The sequence below is a fragment of the Brassica napus genome, chromosome A4 (assembly GCF_020379485.1).
Source record: "Brassica napus cultivar Da-Ae chromosome A4, Da-Ae, whole genome shotgun sequence".
In the NCBI taxonomy this organism is placed as follows: domain Eukaryota; kingdom Viridiplantae; phylum Streptophyta; class Magnoliopsida; order Brassicales; family Brassicaceae; genus Brassica; species Brassica napus.
The window spans coordinates 9,550,751-9,576,230 of NC_063437.1; the positions used below are offsets into that span (position 1 = coordinate 9,550,751).

At 31.4% G+C, this 25,480-nt stretch overlaps 2 protein-coding genes across 2 annotated transcripts; one reads left to right on the top strand and one right to left on the bottom strand.

Annotated features, from left to right (window-relative positions):
* Nucleotides 1–2,087: 2,087 nt before the first annotated feature.
* On the bottom strand, nt 2,088–3,318 carry LOC106449568 (NAC domain-containing protein 92-like). The gene is made up of 3 exons (NM_001316064.1): nt 3,120–3,318; nt 2,571–2,848; nt 2,088–2,480 (listed from the first exon to the last, which is right to left on the bottom strand). The coding sequence occupies exons 1-3, from the start codon at nt 3,316–3,318 to the stop codon at nt 2,088–2,090; spliced, it is 870 nt and encodes a 289-aa protein (NP_001302993.1).
* Nucleotides 3,319–16,385: 13,067 nt separating this feature from the next.
* Nucleotides 16,386–18,447, top strand: LOC106449567 (protein DMP9). Its single transcript, XM_013891307.3, has one exon. It carries the CDS (start codon nt 17,586–17,588, stop codon nt 18,318–18,320), a length of 735 nt encoding a protein of 244 aa, XP_013746761.2. The 5' UTR covers nt 16,386–17,585; the 3' UTR covers nt 18,321–18,447.
* The last annotated feature ends 7,033 nt before the right edge of the window (nt 18,448–25,480 follow it).

Here is a 25,480-nt window from a genome sequence, read left to right on the forward strand (position 1 = left end):
AATAAATAATCTGGACCGCGGGCCTGACCCATAAAGACTTACTGCGGGGCGGAATCGGGCCACCTTGGTAAGCCCGCAAAATATATATGTATTTTTTTTTTGATAAATGGTCATGAAAACACACGAAGACATTACAAAATGAAGATGCGAGTATAAATTATACTATCGTGAAATTACATCGCAGCTATGAATATTACATTTATGTAACTTTAAAATTTTAAATTATATATCTTCTTTGAAACGTTTGTCATTTTTCTATTAATTTGGAGTATTTCAGACCTGTGAAAATCATAAATTTTATCTTCTGTTTGGATATTTAAATAATCTGTAAAGCATAATTTCATATTAATCTGTAAAGTATAATTTCATATCTACAAAATCCTCTTGTAACCAACTAAACTAGAGAAGAATTTAACAAATAGTTGGCCCTTTAAATACTTTAATTATCTAAGCCCCCAAGCACATGCTTTACTTGCTTCCATTCAGAGCATCTAAAAAAAACTCTATTTTGAAGTTTCTAAAACTCTATATTTGAAGTTTTAAGGTGTTTTTCTCCAAAAGCAAAACTTCAAACTTAACTTCAAAGCTATTTGTATTTTATAATATGGTCCTAATTTAAATTCATAAAACTTTTGTATATAACTAGCACATATGTAAACATATTACAATAATATTAATTAATGAAATATTATATTAAAATATAAAAATTTAAACAAAATAACTTAACTAATATTAAACTTCAAGCAAAATACCATATTATTCCATAAAGTGATTTTCGTAGTGCATATATGATCTACTAGTGCATTTTGAATTAAAAATAGTTTTCCTCATTTTTAATTTGTAGATTATAGATAATAAATGTTGAAATCGGGAGATATTAATACTTGTAAATACATTAGATCAGAACAAGAAAGTAAAAGACAAACATAAAATATTTCTAAAAGACTAACTTTTATCGATGATATTAATACTCGTGAATATATTCAATATGAACAAGAAAGAATTGTACGAAAAGATATCATCAACAAAAACAACAACCATCTTCAATTACACCAAAAAACTAGACAATATTTGAAATTTTGAAGGTTCCAGATCAAACTTACCTAACTATTAGTGTTATTGTATTATTCAAATTTGTGTAATAGTTATGTCTTTATATAATTTTTTAAAAGTTTTTTTGTTAAGTTTCTTTTGTATATTTCTGTTATATAAATCTAGTTTTAAATATTTTAAATATTCTTTTAACAAAATACAAATAAAAATATGAAACTTCAAATTTGAAGTTTTGAGTAGTGAAACTTCAAATATAGAGTTTCACCTCTCAAAACTTCAAATTTGAAGTTTTGAAGTTCATTTTTAGAAAGTAAAAAGCTTTATATTTGAAGTTATAGAGTGTCTTTTGTAGATGAGCATGGCTCTATGTCTACTACTATACTATGTGATTGTAATTGGTTTAAGATATTTAAAGGTGTATAGTGATTCAGTTATTGTTTATGTATTTAGGCAGTGCTGAAAAATTAATTCACGCATGTTCACTTTGATGTTAGCATTTTAAAATCAGGTCGTATGAAAGCAAGATGATCACCTAAACAATTTTGAGTTTGACATAACAATATAATATTTGATAAAATCTTTCAAACTTTGTTAATATGCTCACAAGTCATAGTATTACTATTTGGTTGGTGGCCTAACACATGTCTTTCGTCATTGTGAATAACAGTAAACAAAATTGGTTTCTCACTTCTCTAGTTTCAAGATAAAATATAGTAATAAATTTAATGTTCTGGGTGGTAAATTATGAAAAAGAAGCATCTCATTATAGAAACCTTTTTGGGTTAAGTAAATGTTATAATCATTCAAAATTAGTTATAAACTAGTAGATTGCTGTCCAAAAAAAAGACTAGATTAGGTCTAAGCATTGCACAAGACAAATGTATTTATTATATTATTTAACTAACAAATCTATTAAAATGCTAATTCTACATTGCAAAATAAATTGACTTCATTATTTTTTACAAAAAATGTAACAAGAATCTTCATATCTCACACGAACACATGAATTACAAGTCTACAACAGATATTACACCTCAGAAATTCCAAAAGCAACCCGATTCTCCCATACCGGCTAAAGCGGAGGGGTCAGTACCAGTACCGGGGAACTGGGTTTCGTGACTGTTAAGCAACAGTTTCATTAGCGAATCATTGTCTGTTAGAAACAGAGGATCAGGGTAAAACAGAGGACCAGAACCGTCTTTGGACTCGAGATGAATGAGTCTTTTATCTTCGGTTTCTTGGTCGGAGAAGCAGGTCACGTGAGTAGACGAACCAGGGAAGGAATCTCGTTGAGAAGAATCCATCAACGAAGGTAATCCGACCGGTTCAATCCGGTTAACGTGTGAATCAAGCAACATTAAATGGGACATATCAACCTTTGTACCATCGGCACGTTTATGGAAAACACGGCAAATAACCCAATCGTTCTACATTCACACACAACAAAACAGAACACAAAATATCAATTCAATTCCACACAAAAAAAAGACAAAAAATGTCTTTGATGTTATTGTTACCTTAGCTGTCTGGGAGAGATGTTGGATAGAATATATGCCTTCTAATCGATATTCATGCATAACCCAATTGGTTCTTACTCCTTTAGGAGCTCTTCCTTTGTAGAAAACCAGAGTCTTCTTCATACCCACAAGTGACTTCCCCTTGAAAATCTCTTTATCTTTGCCTGTGGCTTTCCAGTAACCGGCTTCAGTTGCCCGGTTTGTCCTTAAACCGGTTGGGTATTTCCGGTCTCGCACACAAAAGAAATACCATTCTTTCTCCCCTATCTTAGCTTTCCCTATTTCACCAAAAGCCATCACATATATATTTGTGAGTAATAATAAATTACAGAACAATAATAACTAACATAAAAAAGTTTAAAAAAGGTGGAAAAAGTTTAGAAAAGGCATGATACTTCATGCAGTCTCAAACCATTTGTAAAGTTTTGTGGAATCATGTATATTAAACATATATATTATTTTTTTTTAACTTCAGATATATAAATTCATATTTACAGCTTTTGTTATAGTACAAACGTTTTTTAATTGCTGGAAAGGTTGTACACTTACTTGGTAACTCCCAAGGCTCGATCTTGTTGAGATCAACTTCACCAATGGCGGTGGCAGAGAAGAAAGTGTTGAAGACCTTTTGTTTGAGATAGTGAGTTATGAGTTCTTCATCAGTAGGGTGAAATCTGAATCCAGGTGGCAGATCAATTTGCTCTTCATCTTCTACTATTTCACCGATTCTTGATGCATCGTAATCCATTTATCCTAATAAAGTTTATTAGAAACAATCAAAGTTATGTAAGAGAGAAGAGAAGGGTTTTTGAAGAGATGAATAAAAGGGTTTTGAAGAGAGAGAGTGTGTTTTTTAAGAGAGAAGAGGAAAGGGTTTGAGCAACGAAGCTCCTCTCTATATACTAGTTTTCCATCAGAGAAATAAGGAAATAATATTATTATTGTTGATATTGACCAATAATTGGTCAATCTTTTGTGTATCAAGTTCTTCTTTCAAAGTTTCAAACTATGAGTTGTATTGAATTTCAAGAGTTTTTACCTACTATAAAGAAAACTTTTATCTTCGCTCTAAATGATTTATTGTATATAAATGGGTTTTCCGATTTAAATCTCGTACAGCCATCAAATCATATTATAAATCAGAAAATGGGTGTACACACACATTAACACATACTATAGTTAGTTTTCTTAGTATGATAGAGAAAGAGGAAGATGCGTCGATTGTTAGGCAACTTAAGATGTGTAATATTCAATAATCATTTCTCATCATTAAAAATAAACCTTTCTATTTCAAGAACTTTAATATTTCCAAGTTTCAATTTGACCAGGAACACTTCACCTGTGGCTCCCTGTCCCTTTTTTGGTTAATGTGATAAGAACAATCTTATCACATTAAATCCTGATGTTTTGTCCATTCTTGAAACTAATTATTAGTTGCTGGAAAAAGAATATCAGTAGAAAACTATGATTATTGGTTTGAAAACATTTTACATTGAAACTATATGATTATATAATTGAAACATTATAAATTACCGCGGGTCACTATTATTGGTGTTGTGATTCAGGATAACTATGAGAAAAGAGTTTACCATGGTTGGATATAATTTGTTTTATTTACTTAACAAGTGTTATCCCTCTCATGAAAAGATTATGCATGCATGAACCTTGGAAAGTAGATTCTTTAGTATTAAAGGAACTCTTTTCTTTGTCCTATTACAGTGCCTACCGTTATAAGAAATTATAATACTAGTATGCAAGATTTTTTAAAAAAGTTCAGTGAAAAATTGGAAAGAAAAACGATTTCCTTGTGAAGATGGGTAATGATGATGAATGGATGAGGATTGTGATGATGAAAATCTGTTAGAATGTGAAGACATTTTGAACAACCTCAACCTTATCATATGTGAATTATTTGATTTTTTTAATGATCGAATCACGCGTTTGTGCATACGAGGTTGTCATTTGTCACTTCTACAACATGTGCATTTTATTCTTTTCTAGCCAAATTTCTTCCTCAGTATTTTTATTATACTTGCTGTTTAAATCCTTATATATGTATTGGTATTTTTAATCAACTATAGTTATCATAAATTGGAATTTGGATCGATACTGGATATATAATTTATATCTTTCTATTGCACTCTTTTCTTTTCAACTAATTTCCCAGACTCAAAAGAGAAAAGATACATAAGTTGCCAGAAAAAAAATCAATGTATGTTTCACACTAAAAGAGCTAATGACAAAATTCATAGTACAACAAAAAGAATATCAATTCTAGAAGGCCATAAAGCAACACTCAAGTGATTGATGGAACACGTGGATTTTTCAAATTATGTTCCTTCTTCTCAAAAACCCGTTTAAGTTTCCTTGCCTTTTTGACCAAATTCCCCAATCTATCATTTGTCAAGTTGCTCCTCCAAAAAATTGCTTATACTCTTTTTAACAGAGATGAGTAGGGTTACATAGACAAATTGGTTATATATATTAGGGGTGGGCAAAAAACCCAAACCGAACCGAATCGAACCAACCAAACCGAAGTTAAACCGAACCAAACCAAACCGTGCTCTTTATGTAACCCAATTGGTTCATGTTTTACTCAACCCGAACGGTTTGGTTTGGTTTGGGTTTAAACCGAACCAAACCGAACCAAACCGATAATCCAATATATATATAGTAAAAATATATATGATATATATATATGTATTAACATATTGCAAATTTTAGTTAAAGTTTCGTTTTTCATTTTTTCATAACTTCCATATCTTTAAAAAAAATTATAAATACGATTCAAATAATACTATTATATATAAAATCATGTAGCATAAGTTTTTATATTCTTATTCTATCGTTTATGAGTTGATTATTTTTTAATAAAAGTATAAAACTAATGCCTTCATATTTTATAACCAACCCAAACTACACCGAACCAAACTAGACCATAATAATGTAAACCAAACTAAATCTAAACCAAACCGAACTGAACCGAACCGAATTAAACCCAAACCGAACCCAACCCAAAGCTACTTTGGTTTTAATTGGTTTGAGTTTTATAAAACCCAAATTACCCAAACCAAACCGAACCCAAACCGAACCCGAAACTAAACCGAAATGCCCACCCCTAATATATATAGTAGGGGTGGGCAAAAAACCCAAACCGAACCGAATCGAACCAACCAAACCGAAGTTAAACCGAACCAAACCAAACCGTGCTCTTTATGTAACCCAATTGGTTCATGTTTTACTCAACCCGAACGGTTTGGTTTGGTTTGGGTTTAAACCGAACCAAACCGAACCAAACCGATAATCCAATATATATATAGTAAAAATATATATGATATATATATATGTATTAACATATTGCAAATTTTAGTTAAAGTTTCGTTTTTCATTTTTTCATAACTTCCATATCTTTAAAAAAAATTATAAATACGATTCAAATAATACTATTATATATAAAATCATGTAGCATAAGTTTTTATATTCTTATTCTATCGTTTATGAGTTGATTATTTTTTAATAAAAGTATAAAACTAATGCCTTCATATTTTATAACCAACCCAAACTACACCGAACCAAACTAGACCATAATAATGTAAACCAAACTAAATCTAAACCAAACCGAACTGAACCGAACCGAATTAAACCCAAACCGAACCCAACCCAAAGCTACTTTGGTTTTAATTGGTTTGAGTTTTATAAAACCCAAATTACCCAAACCAAACCGAACCCAAACCGAACCCGAAACTAAACCGAAATGCCCACCCCTAATATATATAGGGGTTATTTGTGAAATAACCAAAAAAGAGTAATTAGTATTTTTTAATGAGAGGTTAGAAAGAAATAGGAAGAGAAATGAGGAAAGAGATGGTTGTTTTGGTTAGAAAATGAATTTGAGGTTTTTATGTATATAGGGACATATTTCCCTTATATACTTTTTGTTTTCAAAAACAAAAACCAATATAACTACCGCATCATTATTTTTCAGTTTGTTACTGTGAATGTTTTTGATTTGAACGCCATTGACTAGATCATGTCCAACTTCTTCATGACCATTATTCCACTATCTCTTTATCATGGCCTAAAACCTCGCGCATTCATATCAAAAATCTCATTAGAATCGAATTGGAGAGTTTTCAAAACTCTAATGCTTCTCCATATCAAACATCTCATTAAAATCGCCAAATATTATTCACTACTTCTTAGTTCTTACCTATTATGGGAGAGTTGTGATGATCCATCAGTTCCCCATATAGAACTTTACGCTCTTCCTCGAAGTTAGAAGCGTAAAGTGTTTTATGATAAAAAGAAAGAAAGGAAATGGGATGGCAAGAAACTTATAGAATTTTTGTTATGATCTATAATACAATTATTATTACTTCGATTTGTTTGATTATTTTTTACTCGTGGTTCTTTTACTAATTGATTAGTTAAGTTTGGCTACACTTGTTGTCTTATAAGATTGATATCGTAGAAAAGTGAGAAGCTTACAAATCAGTTTGACGTTTTTGATTGGGACTCGGATATAGTGGATTCAGAGGAAGTGGATGAAGATTTCATTGTCGACCTAATGACTCTATCAACTAGCAGACTTCTTTAGGATAGGTTGGTGGCAATTTCTGAAATGCAACAGAGATGAATGCTACTTTAAGCTCAACTCAACTAAGGCAAAAGGAAGTCGAATACATAGGAAACATGGTTGACGTGGTGGGTTTGGCTAACCTCACTATGGTGACCATGGATATCCTCTAGATAGTTTTAGCTCTTGCCCGTTTCACTTTTAAGCATTCAAGTTGCTTACTTGTTGCTTGTAAAACCTTTTCTAAATTGCAACTGTTGGCTTTACTGTTGGCTTAATATATATGTACAATGAGAAGGTCTATTAATATTCAATGGTGTGAGTTCTTCTACACACATTTTCTTAGTGTGAGCCCGTCCCGTGCATCATAAACGTAGACCTCATGTCGAAGTAGAACATTCAATTATTTTTATGAGATGAGAGCATATATCTACTACGGAACAAAATGCATATTATTTTACTAAACAATTGGGACGAAGATAATTTGTATTATTCGTTCCAAGTCCAACTGAGACATTTTTTGCCAATCAATACATTATATTAAAATCTTCAAATGAAGATGATGCATACAATACAAAATTGAAAAGATAAATGGAATGATAAAAAGTTAGAAAAGAAAAGTATAAGCCTAACATCCATGAGTCTCTAGCCTACTTCAATTCTTGAATGGAGCTAAACCAGACTTTCCAGTGGTAAATAAAACTGAAACGTTCTTCTCGATTAATTGAGATATGTTGGCTATTAACAATGATGAGTTCATTTGCTAAGAACTTTATGCTATTTTTTTTTTAATCAAAATTTCTAAAGCTAATCCTTTTTTCTAACACCTTTCTAAAGCTAATCAATCGTTTCCTTTTGTTTTAGGCTTTTAGCAGTTCTTTCCTTTTCAGGAAATATAAACTAAATTCTATAAATCTTTTGCTACTTGGTGGTGCCAAAACCACGTGTCGCTTGATTTTTTGAAACGGCAAGAGTTTCATACGTATCGCCAACCCCAACCTTCTCTTGGACACGACACAAGTAAGACGAATTCCAAAATAGACACGTGTTTGGATACAAATGGGAGTTAATAAGTATCAAACGCTATTCTTAATTATCGTAATTCAGTTGCTGAAAAGAACTGATTTAGCTAATTAAGTGGAATTTCACTAATTAAAGTTTGACCAGCTTCCTGATTCGAAACATGAGTTGCCAGTGGGAACAAACACGACTCAAAACTCCGTTACCATGATTCTGTGCAAGACCCAATGGAGGAAATGATGGATGCAGACTCTTCAGGATGATTGCATGAACTTTGACTGACGTAGAAGTCCGGTCCACAGAGATCCTAAGAGTTTTAAATGTTGTTTCGATGAGTAATGCATAACACTATTAATTAGTTTCCAAAATTGGACTGGTTAAGGTATTCTCAAGATGAGTTATATTGGGTGCTAGTATTGTATATAGGTTTATTCAGTACGCTATATCTTTTTGTGGCGATGTTTTGTCCTGAGAGATTCTTTTATCACTACAAGAAAACAGCTTGTTTCCTACAGACGATTTAGTCGAAATAAGCCATTTCTGATGAATTTCGTTGGTTCTATCTCGTCGAAAAAAAAACGTTTGAATTTCGTCGGATTTCTGACGCATTTCCGACGGACAAATTTCCGACGAAATACCGACGAATAAATTTCCGACAAAATACCAACGGATAAATTTCTGACGAAATTCTGACAAATCTTATCCGTCGAAACTTTTGTAAACTATTTTTAAAATAAAATAAATTTTATTTTAAATATAATATTTAATGAATTACGTATAACAAATTTTAAAAATCATTTATAATAAATATTTTTAATTCTTTATATATAAATAAAATAAAATTTAAAATTAGGAAAACGTTTTAACTAAATCTTTTTTGTAATTGAACCCATTTCCTAGAAATTAAAAACATTTTAATTAAATCTAAAAAAAAACAAAAACTTTTTATAGATTGAAAAGGTTTAAAAAAATGTGAAAAACGTTTTGATAATCTTTAGTAACCAGAAAATGTTTTATAAATTATAACAAACAATAAAAACTTTTTATAAGAACTTAAATTTTTTTTTTTGATGAATTTTTTTTTTAAAGTTTAAAACGTTTTATAAAATCATAAAAACGTTTTAAAACAACAATAATAATAAAAACTTGAAAATGTTATATATATATTTATTTATTCTAATAAAACTCCAAAAATGTTTTAAAATTTGAAAAAACATTTTATAAATAACAAAAAAAAGATTCACAAAACAACAAATTAAATAAACAAACTACAAAATCACAAGCAAAACCTATCTAAACCACAACATAACAACAAAATCTAACATCTAATTCATAATATTCTTCATCCTAACATAAATCCAACATTCAAAACCTTAAATTCACAATTTCACAATCAAAAAGTAACATAAGTCAAATGAGAAAAGGAAAGAGATGACTTACATAATTTGTGAGGTGGATTTGAGGAGTTTGAGCTTAGAATCGTTGGATTAGAGAGAGAGAATCAAAGAGAATTTGTGTATGTTTAGAGAGAGAGAGAGGAGAAGTGAGGAAGAAGAAGGGGCTTGCGCTTTTATATTAAAAATTTCTGACGGATTGGATTCATCAGAAATCCGTCAAAATTTTTTATTTTGACGTTTCACGAAAAATTAGGCAGGGTTTTTCGGGGCAAATTTCAATTTCCGACGAATATACCATTTTCGTCGGAAATTCGCCGGAATATATCATTGTCGTCGGAAATTCGACAGAAATATATTTGTCAGAAATTTCCTACGAATTTTGAACGAATTATAATAGCCATCGATAATAAATTGATGACTTTTAGGGTTTAAAATCTTCATAATGTTTAGAAACACTTGAAAACACACAAACTAAAGATTGCAAGATGGATCACCGAAAAGTATTTGCTTAAGTGTATAAGTGTTAACGAGAAATATTAGGTATCCGTCCATGCATCAATCGCAAGAATATATATATAGCTTAAATAATTGAGGCAATATTAATCTACATCATATTTATCACTTAATATATCCGGATGAACATTTATTTTGAATATTTCATATCTAAACTCATGGTCGTCGAAAATTCGTTGGAAATTTGTGTCGAATATGCTACGAAAATTTCGCAATCCATCAGAATTTCGTCGGCAATTTTCTAGGAAGAAATTTGTCAAAATTTCGTCGGACATTTCTGACGAATTTCCTACAGAAATTTTTCATTTCGTCGGAAATCCGTCAGAAATTTCTGATGAATTTCCGACGAAAACATAAACCCCAAATCTATACCCTAAATCGTGTAATCTTCCTTGGGAGTCGTCGGTATTTTGTCGCTTATTTTTGATGAAAGAAAGTTCGTCGGAAATTCCTAAGATATTTCCGACAAATGGTAAAATTTTATATTTCTCGAAATCCGTCAGAAATTTCTCAGAAATTTCCGACGAATATTTCTTCCGTCAGAAAATGAATATGTTTTCTTGTAGTGTATTGCACATGGCCATTTGCTAATAATCCAGTTTTATGGAATGGATCTTGTGTGTTCACGAGGTTCATGTGGCAGTCTTTTTCAACGATTGGGACTTGGCTTTGTTTTAACTAGTTTTTCTAGGTGTTCCGGATTAATGAAAATTCTAAGTTGGAATTGCAGAGGACTCAGGAGTAAATGGATTATTAGTTATTTGAGAGAAATTAGGGGGAAATATAAACCAGCATTTCTATTTTTATCGGAAACCAAACAGCAATTTGATTTTGTGCAGTCTTTTTAATTTCATTTTGGATATTCTCATCTCCATACGGTTGATCTTATAGGGAGGAGTGGTGGGCTGGCTCTATTTTATGATTCCACTTATAAGGTATATAAACTCTTCAAGCAACATAATTATAGACGTCGAGACAAAATATAACGGAAAATGAATTTTTATTTCACTTGTTTATGGCGAGTCAAATCAAAATTTTAGAGACCAGATTTGGGAGAGGCTTACAATAGGGATCTTGAGGGACGAACCATGGTTTATTATTGGAGACTTAAATGAGATTACGGGTAATCATGAGAAACAAGGAGGAGTTCTTAGACACGCAGATACGTTTTTACAATTCAATAATATGATAGAGAACTGTGGTCTGATGGAGTTTCCAAGTCTTGGTAATACTCTTTCTTGGAACGGAAGAAGAGCTGGACATGTGTTAAGTGTCAACTGGATAGGGCATTGGCAAACAATGAATGGCATAATCTGTTTCCTTGCTCTTTTGTTGAATACTTGGGTATGATTGCCTCTGATCACAGGCCGATTGTGGCATCAATAGAGGATAAAGTACTAAACTTTTGACGGTAATTTAGATTTGATAAAAGATGGATAGGTGAGGATGGACTGATGGAATCTATTGAACGTGGATGGTCCACTCAGAGGGGTGGACGCCGCATGGGTATAGTAGATAAAATTCATAATTGTTGACATGAAATTTCTGTTTGGAAAAAGGAAAATCCACCTTATGGGAAGGAAAAAATAAATACTCTTCAGAGGGCTCTGGAGGATGATCAAAGCGATTTGACAAAATCTCTTGAAGTAGTGATTGAGGTGTCCAGGAAACTAAAAGAGGCATATCGAGATGAAAAATTATAGTGGGAACAGAAGAGTAGAACTTTGTGGCATACATGTGGAGATAGAAATACTAAAGTATATCATGCTTTAACCAAACAAAGACGCATACAAAACATGATTATTGGTTTATATAACGAGGATGGGGATTGGATTAATTCAGAAGGTGATATGGAAAGTGTGTCGCTTAAATATTTCAATGATCTGTTCCAGTCTACCCCGCCTTCAGAGTTTGATAGGTTTCTAGAGGAAGTTCCAACTTGGTAACAACTGCTCAAAATAATAGACTAACGGCTCATGCTTCAAAGGAGGAAGTTAGGACGTCATTATTTATGATGCACCCGGAGAAAGCTCCAAGTCCAGATGGGATGACAGCGTTATTCTATCAACAGTCTTGGTCTATAATTAAGGGGGATGTGGTTACTATGGTCAATGATTTTCTTAGTTCGGGGGTTTTGTTGATAGGCTGAATATGACTAATATATACCTTATTCCTAAGATAGTCAGACCAAACAGGATGACATAGTTAAGGCCGATTAGCCTTTGTAATGTCGGTTATAAAATTATTTCTAAGATCTTGTATTAACGCTTAAAAGGCTTATTGCCACTTCTTATTTCAGAAACACAATCGGCTTTTGTCTCAGGAAGGTTAATTTCAGATGATATTCTTATTGCTCAGGAGATGTTTCATGGGCTGCGAACGAATAATGCATGTAAAGAAAAATTTATTGCAATAAAAACAGATATGAGTAAGCTTATGATAGGGTTGAATGGTCTTTTATGGAGCAACTTTTATTGAAAATGGGATTTTGTTCGTTCTGATTTTCCAGGGTGATGACATGTATTTCTTCGGTTACATATAAGGTTTTACTGAATGGTCAACCTAAAGGGAGTATTGTACCAGAGAGAGGACTGAGACAAAGAGACCCACTATCTCCATATTTATTCATTTTATGTACTTAAGCCCTTATCGCAAATATTAGGAAAGAGGACAGAGAGAAACGATTAACATGACTTAAAATATCGAGAGGAGGACCTGCGGTATCACACTAACTCTTTGCGGATGATAGTTTTTTTTTTTTTTTTTTAAGGCGAATGTGGCAGAATGTGATATTATCTTTAAGCTCCTAAAAGACTACGAAGCTGTATCGGGCCAGTTGATAAATTTTGACAAGTCATCTCTGCAATTCGTTCATAAGGTACCAGATTCTCAGAGGGTGGACATACAAATTAAACTTGGCATCACTAAGTTGGGAGGTATGGGAAATTATTTGGGAATACCAGAATGTTTGGGTGGATCCAAAACACAAGTCTTCGGTTTTTTAAATGAAAAAGTCAATAATAAGGTGAACAGTTGGACAGTCCGGTTTCTTACAAAAGGTGGAAAAGAAGTGATGATCAATTCAGTGGCTTCGGCGATGCCAAACCATGTCATGTCATGTTATAGATTACCAAAGGCAGTTATAAGGAAAATTACTGGGGCGATCGCTCACTTCTGGTGGAGTAGTGGTGGCAATAAAAAAAGGTATACATTGGTTTTCCTGGAATAAGGTATGTAAATCAAAGAGGGAGGGATGTCTTATCTTTCGAGATCTTCAAGATTTTAATACAGCTATTCCGGCAAGCAATTATGCCGGTTGATAGACAAACCAGATTGTTTATTTTCGAAATTTTTTAAAGGCATATATATCGGGATACAGATCCTCTGGTTCTTCACAGATCTTATTCACCATCCTATGGTTGGAGAAGTATCTGCTCAGCTAGATCTCTAGTTAACAAATGGATAATCAAAATAGTAGGAACCGGTCAAACCATCTCCGTATGGAATGACTCATGGATTCCTGCTCCTCGCCCGAGGTCAGCTAAACAAAAAACAATACCCCAATTTCTAAATCCTTCTTTGAAGGTGGATCATCTCATCGATCCGATCACTAAATCTTGGAATGTGGAGTTGCTTAATGCATATATACACCCGGATGATGTCGAAGTTATTAAAGGATGGGCTATCAGTCGGAATGATAGACAAGATTCTCTTGGGTGGTCCTTCACAAAAACATGGAAATATATTGTTAAATCAGGGTATAAGGTGGAATCATTATTTCCGGATAAGGCACAAGAAATAGTCTCTTATGGTCAAGATGTTAAACCTCTATTGGCATTCTCTTGGAGGCTTAATTGCCCTCTAAAACTGCGACATTTTGTTTGGCAAGTTATTTATGGTACTATAACGGTGGTAAAAAAATTGAGAGCACGAGGCATTAATTGTGATATTCGTTGTAGTATTTGTGGTGCAGAGGAAGAATCAGTTAATCATGTTTTTTGAATGCCTACCAGCTTTACAAATTTGGGCTTTATCAAAAATCCCTTCCGCGATGGATATTTTCCCGACTTCTTCAATGTTTACTAATATGGATTATCTCTTTTGGAGACTGCCAGAAGAATATGATATTAGTAACTTTCCATGGATATTATGATATATTTGGAAAAATAGAAACAATAAGGTTTTCCATAATAGGGATGGTAATCCTTAGGAAATTTTTAGAATTGCGGAAGTGGAGGGTGAAGTTTGGGCTGAAGCTCAACTTACAATTCCAGAAGAAAAATTATAGTTCCACAGACTCTTGACTGACACTCATTAGGACATTCGAAAGTATGTTTTATTGATGGGACATGGAAAGAGAATGATAAATTCTTGGGCTAGGGATGGTTCTGTAGAACTGTGGGATCAAAAGAGATGATGGTGGGGGCGGTGAATCTCCGAAGAAGCTTATCAGCTTTGCATGCGGAGTGCGAAGCTTTGATATGGGCTATGGAGTGCATGAAGACCCTTGATTACTCAGACGTAGTTTTTGTAACAGACTGTTCTCAATTGGTGAAGATGGCGTCCTCACCTGACGAATGTCCAGCTTTTGCTACACACTTGGAGGAGTTTCGACACAATAAGACTTTTTTCCCTTCCTTCAAAATTTGACATATACCAAGAGCAACTAATCTAGTGACGGACTAGCTTGCACGAGGTGCTCGGAGTTCCCCTACAGTTGTGTTCTATGTTGATCCATTACCACCGGTTTGGTTTTCCGAACCGGTGGATCTATTATTGTTGTCAAAATAGAAAAAAAAAGGTTATTTATATATTTATTGATATATCAACTTTTTTTCAAAGTTTTCCACACGATATGTTTTTAAGCGATGCAGCAGAATCGGACATAAAGGTAATACTAAGTGTTGAGACTGGGCACTTGGTCTGACATCGCTCGATCAAGCTAATTGAATCGGTCGATCAATGTGTTGTTCCGAAAATACCGGGTTGATCTCGGGTGATTATTGAAGAATGATCGATTTATGTTTTTCCACCAAATATCAAAATTTTGTTTTTTTTATCAAAACATAAAACCGTGTTTTCCTAAAATCTAAACATTATTTTTATGTTTAACCAATAATAATATTTTTACGTAATAATCATTTAAATTATAAAATAATTACTTCATGAGTTAACCATTAAAACCATTAATTCATTAGCTTAAATGAGTTAGGGATTGATCCAATAGGTTGGATTAATCCATACCTCTTATATATAAGCTAAAACAATTTAGTTATAGTTTGGTTTGAGTTGGTTTACCTATTTTAACACCCATAACAGAGATGTTAATCCCACATCTACAAGTTGTACTGATTTTTTATGTTTTCCTTATTATACTGATCTTTTTTTCTCTCAGTAATGTGAAAATTAAATATATATCACATTATGTGATATATATTTAATTTTTAGAGAAAACCTTAATCTATTTTCAGTTGTGCAACACTAATGGGTTGCATTCACTCCAACATACTTTCAACTAAAATATTTTAAATAAAGACTCCACATTTTGAAAGTCATTTCCACACTTTTTTTTTCTGTTCTAAAACATTAGTTTAATAATTTATATATTCTTATACATTGTTTAAGTCATTATCTCGTAATTATGTTATGATTATGAGAAATAAGTAAACAAAAAAATAAGATGAACCATAAAGGTATTAATGCTTCTGACCACTAAGTTAAGATATTTCAACAAACTTTGGGATCCCATAATGTACCTATAATATTGAAATGTGAAACAAAATTATCTTTTAACAAAATAGGCACACACCTTTAAATGGTATAACCGTAATCACTTGTTCATCCACCATCTTCATCATCATAAGAGTGACCTGTTAAAATTTTAATGTATCATCGTAAGCTTAGAATGAGAGAAAGAGGCCGTTGCATAGCCACATGTGAATTGCGGAGCTTGCTTTATCACAATTAACTACCAACCAACACAAATTCAGACAAGAAAACACTTTTCTTAGTAATTTTATATAGTAGCCAAAAATTCATTTTTCATATTTCATAAATAACTGGCCCAGTATATTTAAATACTATCCAGCTAATTATTTTTAATATTTTAGAAATAACTGACACAATATATTTAAATAAATATTTTATATCTCTAATAAAAAGTCAGTGCATAAAGATAATTCTTAGTACTAATTTTAATTTTGCATATTTCTATTCTATTTATTTTAATATTATTAAATTTTAGATTTTATAATAAAACATAAAAACATGATTTTAGATTTTATTATTTATTTAACGTATTGTGTTTCTTTTTAAAACGGAATCATAAACTTCCAAACGGAATCATAAGTTTCCAAACGGAATCATAAGTTTCCAGCGGGTTTTTAAATCATAAGCTTCCAAACGGAATCATAAACTTCCAACGGGATTTTAAATAATATATTTTAGAAGCGTTTGGAAGCGAAATTCCGTAAACTTTCACAAAATTTCGATTCCGATTCTGGTTCCGAAGCTGGAAACGAACGTCTAATGAAACTTCTATGCAACCTACGATTAATATCATGTCATATTTTTCAAAAGTCATATTATATCTTTTTGTCTGCCGTAATAACACATATAAATCATTTCACAAATATTTTTTAGGGGATTCTTTGAACGAAATTACCCAATGTATGGGAATTTTCAGAAGAAAATTAGCAATGCTGATTTTGTGGGGGAGATGGTGCTAATGAATTGTATTGTATCAGGATTAAGCTAAAATTTATGATATTTTCAAGAATATCAAAAAGTCATTTTTCCAGGATTAGTACCATATGTAATGGAGTACGATAAAAAAAACCATAAATTAAAGAAAGACAAGAGAATCATACTATATCTAAAGCTATATTATTTATTTTTCTACTTTTTTTTGGTAAAAAGCGATACTATTATTTTTTTTTGTAAACTAAAAGGGTTAAATCCGGGTCTATTAAAGACACAGACCTAACCCCCGGGTGGAGGTACAGCCCACGGATAGACCCTCTCCTGGACATTCAAATGAGCCGAAAGCAATAGCCCATATCCGTTTGGCCAGCGGAGTTCGAATCAGGGTTCGCCGTATTGGGTTTAATCCCTCAAGCACCACTGGACTACCACCACTGGTTAAGCGATACTATTATTATTACCTAGTAAATCATTTTTACCAAGATGCATCATCCAGCTATTTGTATAATAATTTGTGTTCTATATTTTTGAATGATTTCAATGTTGTGTAACTTATATAATCTTATTTTTGAATGATGTCGTCATCTGTTGTGTTATATTTTCGGTGATCGTTTGATAAAAAAATAAAACTTATCAGCTTTTCCAGTGAAAAAAAATGTACATAATCGTTGGATAAAAACTTTATAACCGTCACTAACTGCCGAAATGTTTAAATAAAACCTCTCTCCATAGATCATTCCACACTACGGAAAGAACTGTTAATTTACAAAAAGAAAAAGAAACAAAATAACAGAGATTCACACGAAAATGGAGAAAACAGAGGAAAGCGTTGGGATCAGAGTTTACACGACGGCGACTCCGCCGCAAAAACCATCACCACCACCGTCTGAGTCACAAAAACCCGTCTCAATCTCTTCACTTCCTACACTCCCGGTAGGAGCCGCCGCAGGAGGAGGAAGAGGTCGAAAACGTCGCATGGTGGCGCAAGGAGTCCAAAAAACGGTATCAAAGACATCAATGCTCGTAAACTTTCTTCCAACAGGAACGCTCTTGATGTTCGAAATGGTTCTTCCTTCAATCTACCGCGACGGAGACTGTAACGGAATCAAAACGCTCATGATCCATCTCCTCTTGCTTCTTTGCGCAATGTCTTGTTTCTTCTTCCATTTCACCGATAGTTTCAAAGCATCCGATGGGAACATCTATTACGGTTTCGTGACGCCGCGTGGACTCGCGGTTTTCATGAAACCGCCGCCGCCGGAGTTCGGAGGCGGTGATGTGATTGCGGAGGCAGAGATTCCGGTGAGTGATGATAGGTATAAGTTGAGGGTTAACGACTTTGTTCATGCGGTGATGAGCGTTTTGGTGTTTATGGCGATTGCGTTTTCGGATAGAAGAGTCACGGGTTGCTTGTTTCCAGGGAAAGAGAAAGAGATGGATCAAGTTATGGAGAGTTTTCCATTGATGGTTGGAATCGTTTGTAGTGCTTTGTTTCTCGTTTTCCCGACCACTCGCTACGGTGTTGGATGCATGTCCGCTTGAATTTCCCTTTGGAGTAATTTGTATTTATTTTCTTTATATCCATATCTAGAGTTAGATAATTTGAACCTAACTCTATTTTTCTACTGTTTATCTATTGTCATGTGAAATAAAGTTCTTTCACAGTCCCTAGAGTTTCTTCATGTGCAGACACCACCTCTCAAACTAAACAACTCTCAATTGTGCATTTCAGACCTCTTTGTAATTTCATAATGGTACCTCTTCTCTCGGTGCTTTTCAAATCGGCTACAAACTTTGTAATTTTCAAAACGTGTCAGATAAGATATTGTGCGAGATGTATGTTAGATTTCTTGTAAATTTAGGAAATATAATAACTGAAATATGGAAATTTTCATATTTTCGTGATTTGGCTATTTTATGTATCATAGGTAGAGTAGTACACTACACAGGAGGTGGGAAATCTATTATTCCTTACGTATAACACTAGGTAATAGCTAGATCAGGTTATGACACATAAACAAAGTAAGATAAAACGTATAGTTAGTTTTAGAAACTGTAATCGAGCTTTACGTAGACTAATGATATCTTGTCAACATGTTTCAGGTTCGATCCACCTGCTGCGCGAAACTAAGTCACAATTATCCTGATCACCCAACACGGATATGACCCCATGCTTTAGGGCCCATTTGAATACCCGGAGAGAGGGTCTATCAGTGGGCTGCACCTCCCCTTGGGGATTAGTCTGGGCCTCTCCATAGGCCTGGGATACCCCCAGGTTAATCAAAAAAAAAAAAAAAAATGATATCTTGTCATAATACAACCGAACGAACTATAGCTAAAGTATAATATATATAAAAAATTATTTGTGTTATATAAGAAAAACAGATCAGTGTATAATACTTAGTATCTAATTTCTAGACTAAGTAGATGGCCAAAATGAGTAATCTATTCTCAGTTAGAACATAAAATAAAATATGATTCCACTATTTTTTTTAAAGAAAATAAAACATATAAAAAGTCATACTTATATTTCTAATTGTTTTCATATTTTTTTATATTTTTAAATTTTAATTTACTATATTTACTACTACGTAAGGGTTAAACATGTCTAAAATGACCAAAAAAAAAACAAAAGTCCTAATGAGACAAAAAAATTTAAAGTGTCCATTTTTTTCAATTCTCTCCATTTATATTTCGAGTTTGCACTTATATTCTATAACAGCTTGATATATTAGATCTGAACACTAACTTGAGAATAGAGTTTGCCGGTAATTTTCTTCAAAATTTTGATTCTTAGATATGTATCTGGAGTGAAACTAATTTTTACATATATCCATCTTTTTTAATTTACACTTATGTAATTCACCAAATTCACAGAAGAAACAAAAAAAAGTAACAAAACTCATATCAGTGAAACATAAACGAGAACGAAAACATAATTTTATAGAAGTAAAAATAATATCACTTATTGAGAGTCAATAGTAAACAAATCGAGAGCAGAAAACATAATTCTCTTTCGTTATTTTACAATCGATATTACTTATCTGGTTTTTGTGATTTGTGTAAGCCGCAAAACTTAATTTTTGTGTGCATATGAAGTTTTAAAAATAATTAAAATGAGTTGTAATAATTAACTCTTCAACAACAATGATACATTTAAGAGACCAATATTTGTATTCGTTATTTTATAATCGATAAAGATTATAGTGTCGTAAAATGTTAAAATCATTTAATGAACAAACATTAGTATAAAAAACTCATTGTACGCATGTGCGCGGATTATTATCTAGTTACCGTATTATTTTGCCATACACTAAACCAGTACAATGTACTATTAAACAAACTATACACTAAAAATAATACAATGTAACTGAATTTAACTTCAAAAAAAAAACAATGTACTACTGGACACTGTATATATTTTATAATTGGTTAGAACATATGGTAACCAGCAGTATCTTAGAACATTGGTTACGAGTCGGTGCTTACAACTAAAAAAATGGTAAATTGTTCTCCGGAAAATAAATGTTAAATCACCAATGGCCACACGTTAGGGATATCTGAATATAGTCAGATTCGAACTCAACTCGCTTAGCGACGCTGGAACACCATGCTGCCACCCGACCACTAACACATAGTTGATGCTTACCACTAAGTTCTTTCATTACAACAGTTTGGAAGATTCATTAAAATAGAAAATATGTCATTGCATGGAAAAAAAACAAGTAAACTATGTTTCAAAGATAACTTACGATGCATATTGGGTTGCTTTTGAAACATTTACATGATTTGTATAATTATTTTGTTGTGTATATTATTATCAGCATATAAATCAAGTAGTCTGAATAATTTTCTGACACATATTTTTCTGTTGGAATATATTATCGTGGGTTAGCAGATTTAGATCAATCAAAAACCCAATTTGATGACTTAGTACATGTACGGATAGGATCAATAGATTTGTTATGAAGATCCATTAGCATAATATATATTTTTTGCCTTCTCGAAATAGATTAATCCATTTATCAATTTAACATCTTGCAAATGAAATAATTTTGTATACTTTTCAGGTATTTTCAGATAGCTCAGGAAATAATTTATAAGAATTGACTATGATGAACAATATCCATAAGAAAAAGTATACAACAATATCCATAAGAAGATCGGATATCTTTAAAAACACCTACACTTTATTGCACAGTGGTAACACGTGGCAATTTAAGACGATAGAAAATTTTGAGCCACAAGTCTCTGAATGTCTTTTTCCTCGCTTTTTAATTTGCTTTTCATCTTCAAAAGTGAGCTGTCCTGTCCGACGCGTATGAACACGAGTTTCGTGGTTGGGATATGCTGACATGGAATATATCGGGCTTTTTAAGATTTAATTGAACTTTTGCGAATATTACGATATCAGTATCCATCAACTTGGTTGTAAATAATTCTGCTTTACGTTTATAAAAGCTTCTACATTTTTTAGAACTTTTTATTGCGTTAAATATTTTGTTTTTTTACTTCTTAATTATAAAGTAAAAGGCTGATCAACATTTTTGGGATAAACCTGATTAGAACCATCGCCTCTGGAATAAGACTGGTTAAAGACCACTGAGACCGGGATAAGTATGATTAAGTCCACCTCTTTAACCTTGGGGAACAGAAATTAGAGTTGAAACCTTTTTCTCCTCGGACTAAGCCTTATTTCATTCTTTATTTTTATTACTTGCGTAGGTGGAGTACTTTTTAGTTAAAGTCAGATAAACAACTTTCGATTTCTGGATCCAAGTATTTTTTTAACTAATAACTATATATTCAACATACGTTTTTCTATTAAAAAAAACTATTCAACATATGCTTTAATAACTAAATATTTTCGGATTTTTTGTCTGATGCTATGGATTTAGCATTTTCGAGTAAGATTAATAATAAAATTTTAAGAAATAAATATCGAGTTATCATTGATATTTTATTATTAGAAATATGATCTCAAAAATAAGAGATATGCAAAATTAATGCAAAATTTTAAAAATAGATTTAGTTTTTCATTAGTAAAAGCTCTAAATTAATTTTAGTAGAGGCAAAACAGTTTGCGTCCACAAAGGTCCATCTCTGAGTATGTGCACAAAGTCTATTTGCACCGGGTTCAAATAATTTTTTTTGGCAGTTATGGTGTTACAATTTAGGATCTGTTTTCCAGATTTAGAACTTCCTTACAAATTATTTTATATTCTTATTAAAGATATAGAATATCTATATTATTAAAACTCAAGTATAAAATTGGAGTGTTTGTAGACTTGAATATGACTATTAAAAAAATTTGGAGTGTTTGGAAACATGGATTGTAGTCTTTTAAAAAAAAAAATTTGTTTCGAATAATTTTGTTTGGAAACAAGGATAGTAGTATTAAAAAAAAGAAGTAATGAGCTTATGTTATTAAGAAAAATTGAAAGTCCATCATATTATAAGAAACTATCTATCTGGGCCAGTTTTAAAATATACGAAAATTGGTCGATCTGATTGCCTAAAACTTTTTTTTTTCTAAACTAACCATAAAACAAAATTTAAACTTTATATACATATTTCAAATCAAAATAATAATTCAAAGTTGATTTATATCGAAAATTGATTCAAAATATACATATATTCAAAAATGGATTTTTACTAAACTATTTTTCAATAACTATTATAAAAAATGTTGTCAATATATATAAGAAAAATACAATACAAAGCCCAATTTGAAATACCAACTCAAATTATGGTTTTTTTATTTCATATTAAGTTTCAAAAATATAATATATGTAATTATTTATATGATGGTACGTATAAAATACTATTAATTATATGATTACTCATATGATGATACGTATAAAATACGATTAATTATATGATGACAACATACGATATATCATTATGAGTAGGGATGGGCTTTCGGGTACCCATACGGGTTTGGTTCTGATCGGTTTGCGTTTCGGGGTTTTCAGGGTCAAAGATTTCAGCCCTTAAAATGTTTCTAAATTTTGGTTTGAGTTCGATTCGGATCTTTACGGGTTTGGTTCGAGTTTGGATAACCCATTTAAATTATTTTTAAGGTTTTAAATCATTATATATTTTAAATTTCTCAAAATCTATAAATAAAATAATATATTACCTATAAATTTGAATAACATATGTCAGAATACCTAAGCTTAACATATTAATTAGCTTGATTTAAAATTTTGGATATGGAATCAATAATTATTTTAATTATTTTTGGTTATTTGAGTATACTTTAACTATTTCAGATATTTTTGACTATTTATATATATTTTCAAGTATTTAAACCAATTTAAAAGTATCATTCTTGATGTTTTATATACGTTAAATCTAAAAATAATTAATATATATAAATATATAAATCTATTTTTAGATAAATTCAGGTACCCGAATACTTCGGTTCGGATCAGATTCGGTTCTCTAAATAACAAAATTTTGAATAATTCGAATATTAAATCAATTTTTGTTCGGGTTTGATACTATATTTTTGGATCGGTATCGGTTCTGTTGCTCGGATTCATTTTACCAAACCCATTAATAATTACATGAAAAACAAATATCAACATATTTTTCAAAATATACATCCGCTCAGACGCGCAGATCAAATTCTAGTTTGTTCTTATAGATATAGAACATGCACATTAAGAATCGGTTCACTTAAAATGTGTTTGGTGAATGCATCACTCGCAAAGCCCATGAAATTCAAGATTAGCATATTATAAGGCAAATCTTGGACATCATTTAATGTCCCATTTGGAGGTAGTATGGAAGAGAACTAGAGAAGCATTACAAAAAGAGGAAGAAAATCAACTAGTACAGTTTCAAAAAAAAAGAAAAGAAAATCAACTAGTGAGTACTAATCAACTTTTATTGGCAAAACCATAGCATCGTTTGAATCGTTGATCAGTTAAAAAACATTCATGTGATAATGTGATATCAAATTATCAACGATATTTCTTTTATATAAAAATGTTTTACGAAAGAAAGCTGAATAACCTTGTTTAGTTGGGTGAAACAACAGTCAGAAAATGATAAACAATGGTTTAAAGTATCTTTATCGAGATTAAAAAATGTATTTTCAGTCGTGCGTCCAAGTGGGATAATATATTATACATACAATTTGAAAACCAATATTTTTAGCGAGTTTATTACATACTGTATTAAGGATTTGTTGGCGTGGTCTGAGATAAAGGTATCATATACTTATCCACACTATTGCACTTTTTCAAATCGACTTGGCGTTCAGTAGCCACCACAACTTCTAACATAGACTTCTTACAGCCACGTATATCTGATATGGTGAAGACTTTATGACAAGTAAAAGGGGAAACGAAACTGAACATCCACCAATACTTTGTCGGTGCAAAAAATACTTGAAGAACGAATTTGACACACACTTAAGATGCCAGAATTAAAGAACAACATTATTTGTTTTTTTTAAAGAGTTGTTAAGCATATTTCAACATTTTACGCTAATAAAATATTTTTTTCATGTTTACTGACTTTTATTTTTATTAGAGAGTTTTGAACATTTACTTTCCTAGTTTTTTTTGAATTTGAATTATGTTTAAAAACAATTAAAAAATATCCATATTGGGATTTTGATATATAAGAAATAAAAAATGAATTTGCGATCATATTAGTTATTCTTATTTTCTGCTTGCTCTCTGATAATACTGAAAAGTCATAGTTGAATAGTAAAGTAAGCATATACTACATAAAAGATGATTGGAGTTTTCGGAGACATCAGTGTTGTATACATAATTTCATGAACTTCCAATGTTCAAAGTCAGAAAGAAATTATTTGAGTAGAAAAAAATACAACTGATTTTTTTGATAATAATTGTTTATGTGATTTAGGTCAGTTTAGGGTGTGGAGTCTTATTTTCTTTGGGTTAGATTTCTCTCTTTTTAGTATGAATGGAAATATCTATTTATACGTTACAATTTTACCAAATTGAATACCTTATCATTGTATTATTAGAATGAACACATGTTAGTTTTCCTAGGAGTGTGACGCTTAGATCCGGTGCGGCTAACATTTCCTAGGATATGTTAATATTAACGTACTTGATGCACAATTGAAATGATAGCATCTATAGTGTCTTGGGTGGTGTATGATGCGATCCATCTCATTAGAAGGTACAATATGTACTAGCCGTTCTTGGTTTTGCTAGTTTAGAAATTTATCAGATGAAATTCTTATGAGTAGATCAACATTTGGCTGACTCTTAATTTTTGGGTTTTTATATCTTATCAAAATATAAATGGAATTTATTTTACAAAATAGTTGTTATAAATACATATTATTCAATAGTAATATTAAATTCAATATTTAATAATATTTTAAATTATATATAATATATTATAAATTTTAATTATTAAATATATTATAATTCAATATTTAATAATATTTTGAATATCCAAATTTCCAAAGAAATCAAAACAAAAAATAAATAATTTCAACATAAAAGTATTCACGTCACTAAAATACCTCATCTTAGTATGTAAATTTAATAAAAGAAATTTCTGAAAACATAAAATTTTAGTTAAATTTAATATTCTAATTTTTTGAACTATTGACATATATTAAAACACATGCTATGATAAATTTTGTGAACATTTGAGAATATCTTATATAAACTTTTTGTATTTTTGATGTTATATATTCATTA

Bases quoted from the DNA above. Each gene is read 5' to 3' on its own strand.
- LOC106449568 (NM_001316064.1), bottom strand. From the start codon at position 3,318: ATGGATTACGATGCATCAAGAATCGGTGAAATAGTAGAAGATGAAGAG. The intron at 2,849-3,119 runs GTAAGTGTACAA...TTGGTGAAATAG, and splicing joins CGAGCCTTGGGAGTTACCAA to GGAAAGCTAAGATAGGGGAG. The intron at 2,481-2,570 runs GTAACAATAACA...GTGTGAATGTAG, and splicing joins ATCTCTCCCAGACAGCTAAG to AACGATTGGGTTATTTGCCG.
- LOC106449567 (XM_013891307.3), top strand. From the start codon at position 17,586: ATGGAGAAAACAGAGGAAAGCGTTGGGATCAGAGTTTACACGACGGCG.